The 12,462-nt window shown below is 36.4% G+C and overlaps 1 protein-coding gene across 3 annotated transcripts in view; it reads right to left on the bottom strand.

Moving 5' to 3' along the window:
• Positions 1-1,650: 1,650 nt before the first annotated feature.
• Positions 1,651-12,462, bottom strand: part of PPM1A (protein phosphatase, Mg2+/Mn2+ dependent 1A) — a 30,244-nt gene continuing 19,432 nt past the window's right edge. Inside the window, exons 4-6 of one of the 3 annotated variants that reach the window (XM_075753328.1) lie at positions 9,619-9,727; positions 6,950-7,007; positions 1,651-4,633 (exon numbers count right to left, since the gene is read on the bottom strand). In XM_075753328.1, the coding sequence (XP_075609443.1) occupies positions 4,604-4,633; positions 6,950-7,007; positions 9,619-9,727 (197 nt within the window). In that variant the 3' untranslated portion in view covers positions 1,651-4,603. Of the gene's footprint in view, positions 4,634-6,883; positions 7,008-9,618; positions 9,728-12,462 lie in introns of those variants that run through there. The other 2 variants (XM_075753327.1, XM_075753329.1) reach the window with 2 other exon arrangements.

Here is a 12,462-nt window from a genome sequence, read left to right as displayed (position 1 = left end):
TAGCTGTAGGAACAGGAGCTATACCAGTCATCTAGGAGACATTACTTTCACACCTCATGAAGCTCAGCACAGAAGAACAATTCCATTTTCTACAGAAAACTGCCAGGTACAGCTCTATAGCTCTACAGAGTTTTGCTGTTTCTGAACCTATGCAAAGTACATCAGGTTTTTACGAAAATATTGTATTTGCCAAAGGATGAGGAAAAGGGTAACGTGGTATGAAAGGTTACCCTGGTATGGACATGGCCAAGTTTAAATATCAAGAAATTGAAGTATACCAATTCATTTGTGCATAAAAAAATTCAAGGCGGCGCAGGTAGAGATGAAGGTGAACATCTCAGCATGATGAAATCCTGATGTACGCTGAAATAAGGTAAACGTAACAACCACCTCATTACCCTAATTCTGGCAGCCATGCTGTCTGTCCCTCAGGCCAGAGCTACATATATCCAGAGAAAGCAAAGAGAAAATAAATTTGTCAGCATGGAACGCATACACAAGTCAACATGCCACCCAAAGTCTCACAATTCCAGTTTTAAGAAAAAGAATGTTTTACCAAAGCGAAATGCTTGTTTTGTATATAGAGTGGAGAAAGATCTGCAAAGGCTTCAATAATCCCTACACGTCAGCCACGTATCTGCATTTAGGGTGCAGTTCCTCAACCTGGGGCGGGAGGGGTGGTACAACTATTCCTTTGCTCTCAGGCCTGTCTCCCCACTCTGCATCTTGCCCTAAATCCAGCTACGGGATGCTGGTACATCAACTTACCCACCAGAAGAGTACAGATCTTGTTTTTTCTCTCCTAACTGTATGGCCACATGATTTATGGCACAAAAAGGTCAGGAGGGGCAAACTTACAGCCACAGTTTAGTCTTGATTTAAGGTGATCATGAAACCATATCCTTAGATCATAAATCACTAAAAAATGAAACGCAATAGGAAGTCTATCCTGTCCCAGTGTAACAAATTATGATGGGATTTTTATCAGGGAATCAATTGAAGTGAAAACTGTTCCCTATTTTTGTTAAATCACCTTTTTTCCAAGTTTCCAATTCTTGAACTGAGCAAAACGGCTCAGATTTTAACCTGTACAGCTGAGACAGTACCAGCTTTGCAATCAACAATTTAATGGATGCTGAAGTCAGTTGATCATAAGTACATGTTAAAATACTTTGGCACCTGCACAAATGATCAAGGTAAGTGCAACTATTGCTCATCTGCTGCTCAGTACCCATCAGGCATCTTGCTAGCATGACACAGCCCAGGATTACCGCAATTCAGCATAGTTTAATGATGAGCAGATGAAATTTCTCTCTCCGATTCTGACTTCTGCTGGAAGATTAACATGAATGATGGCCACGCATCAAGGTCTTTGTGGTGCCGCTTCCTGGCTAGGCAAGAGCAAGCCAGCTAAAAGGCCCTGCCTTCCTAACCAGCACCGGCCCTGCAGATTTCTGCCCCACCATGTGTACCGGGGACTCTGGATACAACAGGTTTACAAAGCCTTACAAATCTATGACCTTAATGTAATTGCATTTAGTTAATCTGACTGGTTTTAAAACACATTTTAGAAGCCTCTGTCTTGAACACATTTCAATGCTGAATTAGCGAGAATTATTTGTAACAGTTGTCTATAAAGCAGTACAGGTATTCTCCCAGAACGATCAGTGAAACATTTAATCTGACTATAACAAAACTCACAGAAACTGAAGCCAGTGAAGCTGTCAAATGTAGAAGGAAAACAAAGTTGCATGGCACACGAAGCAAAGTAGCTTTACAAATGTCATTTCCTTTGTAAAAACAAGCAAATAGGGACCATCCTATTTGAACATGTATTTAAAAATACATCTTTAACATCACACAATTTTCATTTTTGTCACACAGGAATCTTTTTGCAAGAGGGAAATAAATAGCACACAATACTTAAAAAAAAAAAAAAAAAGAAAAATTGCTGCCTTGCCCCTGAGGTGCTAATGTTTTTAGCATTTAAAAAAAAGTTTCTGGTGCAAGAAGGAGATGCACAAAGGTGCAAAAGTGCCTTTTTCTTTTCAGAGCAGTGAAAAGTACAGCTTGCCTCTTTTCTAGGATGCTTTATATACTTAATTCCTATATTTCGTAATCAAAATCTGTATCTAAAATGGCAGTGTTTATGCATACATAATAGATTCAGTGCTCTGACCTCATCAAAATGCTCAAAACAGGTGGGAGAGAAAGGCCTGAAACAGGCTTTCTTCCGCTACCCTCAAACCTAGTTACATCGCCTGTAGCAATAGCAGAATTATTTTCTTTCTAGCCTTTAGGAGACCTCATAAGAGGAGGCTTCAAATCTCTTTTGTCACTGAGACAGTTTAAGTGATTATGGTTTGAAGTATGGCTTTTCACACCACAGTTTCGCTTCCGATTTTTTAAGTTTAAAACTCAAAGGTTCCACAGTCCAGTTCAAGGTTTTGCAGTTTCCAAAACTAAACTTCAGTCTCTACGAAAAAGGACAGAACTTTATCTGCCTCATCCTAAATTAAGTTTAGCTTTTTGCACTAATACACCATGTATTATTAAATATGCTTGTTAATTAGGTGCCTGTGAAGCTATAACTTAACATTATTATAGTTTTGCACTCTACAACAAAATTAGACATTTTAAGCATTTATTCATAGGTAGGTAAGGAATTGGTTCTTTAAGCAAAAATTGCTATAAATTTATAAATACAAATAGTGCTTATGTTTTCTTCATTCATGCTTGAACAGATTACAAACTGAATACAATGAAGTTACGTTTAAGCACCCCACATAGACAAGAGGGATAAAAGAAAAGTTTGCTGGTATATACTATACTTAGTTCCAAGACACTATAAGTTACTTTTTCACTGTTCAGTGTTCCCTAACTCTGCATTAGTTTTAAGGCTATATATACAAATATGTATATTTCAAAGTTAGGGAAAGACAAATAGAGCAAAATGCATTGTACTACATTTTCCTATCAAAAAAGTAATTATACACCAAGTTTTGATTCTGTTTAACTGCAGTAAATGTTACAATCTACTTGTTTTACTGATTTTTCCTTTTGGGGAATCTGCCTACTAAATGAGTAAACTACATATTAAATACAATATTCTCAACCAAAAAGACAATACAAGGTGCACAAAACAGCAGTTTTGCAAACACGACTGACTTGAAAACTTAATTTGTGTATGCTCAATGGGAGAAAGCTAAGCTTAAATCAAATTAGTTTATTATCTTATAAAATTTTAAATTAGAATTTTAAACAACGAACAGTTAAATATTGTCAACATGCTATATCTCAAATCACAAGTACTGTTTAACCACTAGTCTCTCATTCTAAGTAAGTGGGTCAATTAAAAACACACACCATAAAATGTTAAAGATTGTCAGGCTTTGACAAGTGTATTTTTATCAAACAGTAGGCAAATTCAAACCAATGCACATCTTCAGTGGGGAGGAAAAAAAATCCAACACCGAAAAGCCTGAAAAAAACCACACTGGTAAAAAACAGGGTAACAGATTAATCCCACATCATCCTCTAGCATATGGCTATGTCTTGGGCAATAATCAAAATCCTTCCCATTTTAAAAATGGGCTACCAATTAATAAAAATATTCTTCCACAAGTAAAATATCATTTACAATGGCACTGACATTTTAAAAGGCAGGAAAAAAGGAATTACACATTTATGGATAAATTTCTTGTTTGTTAAATCAAGCTTTATTGATAAAATGGAATTCAAAGTATTTTACTTGGAACAGCAGCAGACCCAGCCAATCAGGATTGTAAAAATGCTGCAGACTCCTACCGTACGTAGAAAGCTGCCTGTTCGTGCTCAGTGATTAGTAGTTTCAGGTAAGGGTTAATGAAAAAGAGGTGCAAAGAATCAAGGCATTCTAATCCCAAGGTCTGTACGCATATGAACACGATACTATTAATAGGGCATGATTTAACTCCCGCTGAAGTCAAAATCAGGACTCCCTTTAGTTCAATGTGAGAGCAGGAGTGCATCCAAGAAAACTATCCATGTTTGCTGAAGTATGTGCACTACTCAAATTATTTCTCCATTGCCAAGCAAATCCACGCACGGTAATTTCTGGTAAGTTGTCCACAAGTTTAGCTTTCATATAAAACAAAAAGCTATCTTTACAGTTTTGTGCACCTCTTGAGCACCTAGCTGGCTAGGCTGCTGGCTCCTTGCAATCCAAAACCACAACATGAATTTAAAGGGATATATATTGTTGCATCACACAAGCCAAACATTTCTTCTAACCTTTATAGTGATTTAAAGCAGTTCATAATTAAATATGAGCATTTTGTACAAAGACAATTGCACTTTACAAAAACAAAATCATACAACATAAATTGCTGGAGTCTGATTTACAACATGAATTATGGTTTGAAATCACGTTTACAGAAGTCTGTTTTACAAAAAAAGATCAGTTCCTGGGCTAGATGTCGTACTGCTGTAGTCACTCTCACCAACACGTCATATTCCCTTCTTTAATTAAAGGTTGAGGATGGATGTTAAGAAGGGTCACTGAGGTTGGGCCGCACTTTCATTTGAAGGATGAAACGTGAACTCCACAGCTAGATGAGCAGTTTTACCACATATCATCAGTTGAGGCAGAATCCTTAAAGAAAAAAGAAGGAACCCTTTAAAGTCTGGAGTGCCCATAGTTACAGCAGTTTCTGGATAATCCAGACTGAAAAGGGTAAAGACTTAAATCATTTTAGGAGTCTGTTTTCTCCTTTCAGAAATGGCACTTAAAAGCAACTAAAAATCACATACGCTTAATTAAGGAAGCATTAGGTACCAAGATTTCAAAATCTGACCAAGTGTTTTATAATATCCTTTTCAATCCTCAAAAGAGTATCTTAGGAACATTATACAAAAGCATTCCCAAAGCAGTCAGAAGTAATACAAAAAGGATACACTTACTACACAGGTGGGCTATAAGAGCAGGATGTGCCTCGCGCCATTTGTTATTATCATTACCATCTTTGCTTGTTTTCAGCCCTCCCTCACTGCACAGGAAGATAGAGTCATCAGCTGACACCCTGTTACAATTCAGATCAATTTTAACACTTATAATTTAAGGTTAGAGAAGTGTAGTTTGGGCAACTGCAGGAAACCCTAATTTTGGATGGTAATAAAACCGCAAGGAGAAAAAAAATGTATGTAAGAAAAAAAATTGGAAGCAGAGCCATGCCGTGCTCTAAATCATAACCGTATGGCCACACTACATGGCATTACAACCGGGCAGCCGATACCCAAGTATCCCTACAATTTGGTCCATTCAGGCCCAGAGGCAACAGTGGATTTTGTGTAACTACCACACCCCTGAAAAATGTTTAACCAATTGCTATCGGTTAAAAAAATGCTAGTACAAATCAAATATTTAATTCAAGTGTTTTTTTCATCTATTTGTATTTGTGTCATGTCTGTTTCCTTTTCCCTTGCTTAGATTGTTCTATATACAGCTTTTCCTAACTGCCTCATCAGTTGCTACATAGGTTAGCGTTGCCACCAAGAAGTGGGACCACAGCTCAGTAGCTGAAGCCAACAGCTAAGTCAGTAGCACAGGCATCAGAGCAAACTGCTTCTGTACAGCAATCTTTAGTTGTTTCAGCATTACCTGCTACCTTGCCCAAAGTAATTAAGGGTCATGATGGGCTTTAACAACAGCTTATACTCATGCTTCCACAGCTACACTTCCCTGTCATTACAAAGACTGCAGGAGGTAGAAATATTACTCCTCTTTAAAAGCGCTACCTTGCTGATTCCTTAGAGAGAAGAGAGGCTAATTAAGTCTCTAGCAATGCCACATATGACAATTTCTTAGCACTAAAGTTCTGCACCCTTCATTCAAACTCGCACACAGAATTCATTACAAACCATAAAGAAGAACAGTTGGCACGGAGGTGTAGTAAAAAAACCCAACAAAATCACTAAAATTACCCTTTGCAAAAGTACCACCTCCAGGTTTTTTCTTCAAGACCAGAAGTAGCAAAGGAGAGCGATTATATGAAAGACTAAAATGGTTGTGTTTGTTTCAAGTGCAAGAACGAATAATAAAAGCAGTAGCGAGTAAAAATGCAGGAGCTGCATGTCAACTATTCAGCATGCATGTATCCGAGTTGCCAACATCATCACAAAAAGAAGTTTGTGCACCGCACATTTGTAGAATTGTAACATACTATAGAATGTATTTTAAACCTAAAGTATCCTTTCAGCCAGTATTTAGGCATTTTTATGCTAAAGATTTGAGAACTGCCAAATAAAGTGTAGCACCCAACTGTAAAGCCAATGCACCCTTCTTTATGTCTGGATGTGTTTCGCTTCTGTGTCATGTCTAAGCTGGTAGTTAAAGGATCAACTTTACTTGATGAAGCACAGCACTTTCAGTGATCTAACCGCAACTGAGATCACTGTTCATGTTTTAGAGATTTGGGGGTTTTACTCCACTGACAGTGGATTCATGTCACTCTGATCTGACATAAGAACCTAAACTGTACGCCTGCTGTAAGATGCTCTATGCTTAAGAGTGCTTACACAGTCTTTTGGAAAATTAATATAACCTTAAATCTGATAGTCACAAATCTGTTTAACCTACAAGTATAGCCTTTTTCTTCTTGATATTTGGGGAAAAAATGTCTCCAATAAGAGGAAAAAACCCCAAATATGACTCTTTCCACCATTTGGCAGGAAAGCATTTGGAAACCCAGGCAGGATTCAAATAATGAAATTCCAAAGGACAAACGAATCAATCAGTTTTGAGACCATGATGAGCAGAAGGCAGCAGAAAGTAATTACAAAACATAGTTCCAAAGAGCACAATATTGCTATTCCTTTTTTGGGGGGAAAGGTTCTAGCAATACGTTTCTTTACAAAACAGCTAAAATAATTGGGGTGCGGGGAAAGATAATGTAAGAGAAAGGATACTTACAGTATCATCATTCCTGTAGGGGTTCAGTCTGTTATAAACGGCTTCAATCACGCTCCGTCTAGAGCAAAAGAAAAACCCACAAGATTTTAAGGTTGTGCCTTGTTATTTTTTAAAGTCAAATTCCCTAAGTACAATTTTAATTTAAAATACAAACTTTTAAAAGGTTTTATATTCACAGAACCAAGATTACTGCAAGTTAGCACTAATTGTCATTAAACACTGAGCACAGCTATCGTATCCTCTAAAACCTTCAGGCTCAAAAAACCCAAGGGTGACCACCACTCAGGTCAGCAGAAGACCACCACAATCTGACACTCAGATGAGGCTGCGCCACTCTTTGGTGATACGTCCCTTGGCTTTGAAAAAGCGCGTCAGAAAACGTGACAGACATTGAACGCCCTGGTCACTTGCGTGTCTGATGAACACTGCGGTAATACTTCATGTATTATGGCCCTTCCATAGGGGAATAGTGGTGGTGGTGTTTTTTTCTTTTCTGGATGCACAAAAATTGCATTCTGAAGTACATTTTTGTTCGTGTTACATTCTGAAATGTACTTTCCTTGTGCAAACCTGGAAAAATTACTTCCGCAGCGATACTCTTTTACAATATGTCCAAAATTCTCATGCAAGTTTTCTCTAAAAAAAATTTAAACTGCTAGTAGCAGTTCTATGTATCGTATCTTCAGACTAAGAAGAATTTTGTCTGGTAAAAAATAGTTAAAAATTAATTCAAGCATCACGACAGTTTCCTCCTCTAAAAAAATATTGCGCAGCATATTTCAGATCGCTTGTAATTTAACTTTTGTCTCTGGGATTATGTGCTCTTCTAATATTAATAGGAAATATATTGATAAAATATTAATAGAAAAATTGCAAGCAACAGGTAAACAAGCAACATGGTGGTTTGTTGTTTCTTCTTGTTTTATTTTTTACACAGGGTAAAAAGGTTTTCTTGAAAACTGACATTCAAAAAAAAAAGGACAAAGTAAGGCTGAAGGAATAGCAAGCCTTTGCCTTACCCAGCATTTAAGGAAACAACTTTGGAGGGGGAGCAGGAAGGAAAGAGGGGAGTAAAGGACAGGAATTATAGACTGGACTTTAAAGGCAACTTTCTTCCAGATCCCCCTTCTGCAGAGCCAAGTATGACGAAGTAGCAGACTACAACTGCGATACAAAACAAACTTCAAAGAACAACCTTTTAACTGCTCACAAATGCATGTAGAGCAATCACAAAAGAGTGCGTTAGAAGAAAAAAAAAGCAGATGACAGGCTTTATAATCATCCCATAAGACCGAAAAGTCAGGAACTACCATGCGGCAGTATAAGCACCATAGTGAATCTCATGAATGATTATAGGGCACGGAAGAAGAGGCTGAATTTAAAGCAATAAAAACAAGCAATTACATACGAAGTACATTGCACATATGAACTGGAATTCTTTCAGGAAATAGGTATCTTTGATTCTAAATAAAGGCAGGTTTATGGAAGAGCATACTTTTCCTTCCAAACTGACAGTGGTGCTTTGAGCTATGCTACCATCCAATTACATCCATACTTCCATCAACCCCTATTCAAACTAGCATCACTAAGACACAAAATTACATGGAAGTCAGTCACTTCAGTGACTTCTCAGCACTTCCTCACAACCATGATGCTACTGCTAGCCAAGGGAAATTGAGAAAAATCAACTTGTAGGCCATATTTCATGAGTAACTGACTCATCAGTACTTCAAGACTACAGCAACACATCCCAAACAGATGCTGCTATTATATATCTAATTGTCATCTCTTTCTAGTCAAATAGTTCGTATAAGAACAATTTTGTTTTGTTGAAGTCATCTTTAGAGTTCAGTTATTTATTTAATTACATATCTAGACTCTTCATGTTTTGGTACAACAATACAAAAATCATACTCTGAAGGGGTAAGAATATAGTCTGTACCATACATGCCCAATCCATTTTAACACAATACAGGTTCTTGAACAATCTTTTGAACCAAAAAGCACTTGGTTTAGTGTGCGAAAGAGCTAAGCTCATTGCTTCCTTATAGACTGAACATCAATTTGAGAAGCCACAGAGCATCAACACTGAAGTCTAAGGACAAAGCCAGTCTATATAAAGCTGTAAATTTAACTTCCCACTTTTCTTTTTTGATAGACTTCTACCCAGTTCTCAGATTTGTCACAAGCAGAGAGACAACAAAAGTAAACTTATAAGCTATTACAACATTGTTTTAGCTACGGACAAGAAAAGGAAGCTGCCAAGCAAAACATCATATGCGTATCACTTCTTGTCAAAGCATAGAACTGCTTATCCAAGTAACTAATAAAGTCAGTGCATTGTTTTTGCATCTTCAAGTGTAACCTCCCACCCAGAAAACCCAGTTAATTACAAAAAAAAAAAAAAAGGACACACTCAGGCCACCCTTAAAAAACCTTCAGTCCTTCCAAAAACTACAGTTTGACATTTAATTTTAGTAATGATTCATAGTTAACTCTGTTCTTATGCTCATCCTTTTCATTCAGAAAAACCAAGTAATGAAAATTGGAGCACAGATCATCTCCTTTTGTCCCGTACCCTTCTTCCCTCCCCCCCACTTTTAAGAGTGGCCTTACAGTTAAGTTTCGATTTCAATCAAAAAACCACATTTACACTGATGTGAACTCACTTGCTTGCCAATTCACCCCCTGGCGGGAGGTTTGGGATGCTCTCAGTTGCTAACGTACGCATCACGTGGACTAAGTCTGGGACTCCTTCACCCTGCTTCTTTATGATCTCTGGGAATCAGAAGTACTTTTTTTGTAAGTGCAGTCCAAATTTAACTTAAAAAGATTGAAACACTCAGTTTTATAAAAAGGCAGCTTAACTTCTGTTAATATACATTTAAAAAAAAGACGACAGACCATATTCAACATGGTAATTGTTAACTTTGGTTCTGTAAGAAAAAGAACCTGTAACAGATTTGACAAAGATATATTGCTAACTGTTAACATGCACACTGGTTTTAGAAACACACAGCTACCTAATAAAAGCAGAGAAAAAACCCTCTTTAATGGCTTTCCTGCTACACATTAGATATAGTAGAAGATGTAGTATCTTCCCAACAAAATACCCTGGGCACGAGGCAGATACTAACATCAGCTTTATCGCTGCAACAGAAAAGATCATAGAAAGCATAATATTTTCAAGAAACAAAAGGTTAGACATTAAAAAGAACTTCCAAGGCTGTACGTATATTAGCCAATACTTGTACCTCACTGGATTACAGTAACATGCAAATTTTAAGAACTATTACATACAAATTAAAAGCCAGGGACATCACATCTAAGAAACAGTTCCATCCTCAACTCACTTTGGGGATATGTGAATATTGGGCAGTTATTTAAAAGGTGATCCACTCCAACTTCTGGGTGAAGAGAATCTGTACTGTAGCCACAGTCATGTTTGCTAAGAAATTCACTCTTTAACTTTATTCTTAGGCCTGCTTTTTGGTTTTGTTTTGTTTTTTTTTTTCCAAGTCATAAGCACACAACTTTATTTGAACTCAAAAGATTTCAGACTATAACACCCCTGAAGAGTTGCTCTTTAAATAGGGATTTTATGAAATTTAAAGAACAAGCACATTGTTTAAAATGCATCTCAGTTTTCTCTGTAAACATAAGCGCTTAAAAACTATAAGATATGAATTATCAAGACTTGGCCCTGTTGATCTTCAAGTGAATACTGCAGCACACATACGATGACGTGTACACGTGTGCATATAATATATACATGCACATACATACACGCACACTATTCTTCATGTAATAAAGCATTTACACAGCTTGAAGAGTAGTTGGAATTTATCAGTACCACTTTTGAAAAATACTCTAGCATTCAGTTTTTGCCTTAAATGATAATTCCAGAAGAGCATACCAAGTTTCCATTTTATAATTTAATCAGTGAAATAAGGAACATTAGAAGCTTTTAAAACCAACATGAATCCAGTCCTTTTTAGCTAAAAAATTACAAACAACAATTGTGAATTACTTTTTGTGCATGTAATAGTTTTTCAGGGCTGTGTGTGTTTACAAAAATAATCAGCTCTATTTTGCAGTCAGGCTGCGTAAATTATTTGCAAGGTACAGTGGAAACACTGTCTAGCCCTCAACCAGTGTCAAACTCTGCAACACAAAGCTTTAAGCTGTTTCCTTCAAAACCTACGTTTTAAATACATGACACCACACACCAAAGACACCTCAAAAACTTGCCATTTCCTCAAAATCTATAGCCAAAATTCATTTTACCATCTAGTATTTAGTAAATAAATAATCTAACACTCTTAAATCTGAATAAGAAGCAAAGATCTCAGATTTGGTTTGCCAAGTTCCTTTATTGTGCAATTTTGAACATCTAGTATATACGACATTGTGCTAGTGCTAAAGTTCTGCCGTACAAAAATAAGGAATTTATAGTTTACCTATACTACACAGTTTCACAACCTGTAACTGCAGTACATTTAACATACAGTCTCTACTAAATGAATACATTTATATTTTGATAAAACTATAGATACAGACTGAATGAACACTGAAGACACAACAAATGGAGTCGGTCTGCTAGCTGTGTTTAATTTATTGGAATTATCTTCTTTCAATACATCTTACAACCCTCCCCCCAACCTTTAATTTACTTTTAAACCATCTACACATTTTCATGGCATCAAGTACTGGAAAAATGTACTTACAAGCCTAAAATAAAGGATTCAAAATATATCTGCTTATTTCATATTCTGAATGGGAATTCCACACAAAGTTTAAGAAAAAGCCAGAGCTTTGATTTTGTGAAAATATGGGAAGGAACATATAACAGCTAACTTAAAATTATTTATCTCTATATAGGTATAAATATTGCAAGAATTATCTATTACGGAATGTTTTTATGTAAAAAAACTGAGAACAGAAAAAAGCTTAAGACAAGTGTTTTTTGAGTCAACACATCAATAACACATATTAGTGCAAATAATAGCAACGCATTTTGGAATGATGACTACTTCTACCATGAAGTTCACATGATATCTTAGGAGTAACACTGATTTATTGCAAGTAATGGCGCAAAGATGCTTCTCCACACTTGCTTCTTTTTCCACTGTTAGTTATTGTAGCTACCAATCTGGACCACAAGTACATCAAAATTAGTAAAAGGAGAGTCCTAGGTGGCATGGTAAGTGGAAAAATTCCTACATTTTTAAAAATCTGAATCGCCTCTCCTTATTCAAGATGACCATCTGTACTAAGCCCTATTCAGTCTTAAAATTTGCACTACTTCCTAACAGTATAAAGATATACTCTGGACTGAGGGAATTAAAGTACAACTAGAAAAAATGCACATTAGTAAGCATCAAATCTCATTGCTTGTTGGACTACACTGAGTACTGAAGTGCATAAAAATACATAATATGTATTGTCACCAAGATTTCATTTTAATGAATTTTAACTTGAAATTGGTATTACAAATTAGTAAGATCACTCTA

Source organism: Balearica regulorum, chromosome 5 (assembly GCF_011004875.1).
Source record: "Balearica regulorum gibbericeps isolate bBalReg1 chromosome 5, bBalReg1.pri, whole genome shotgun sequence".
NCBI classification, from domain to species: Eukaryota; Metazoa; Chordata; class Aves; order Gruiformes; family Gruidae; genus Balearica; species Balearica regulorum.
The sequence above is the reverse complement of the archived record's forward strand: the minus strand, read 5'-3'. Positions and strand labels throughout refer to the sequence as shown.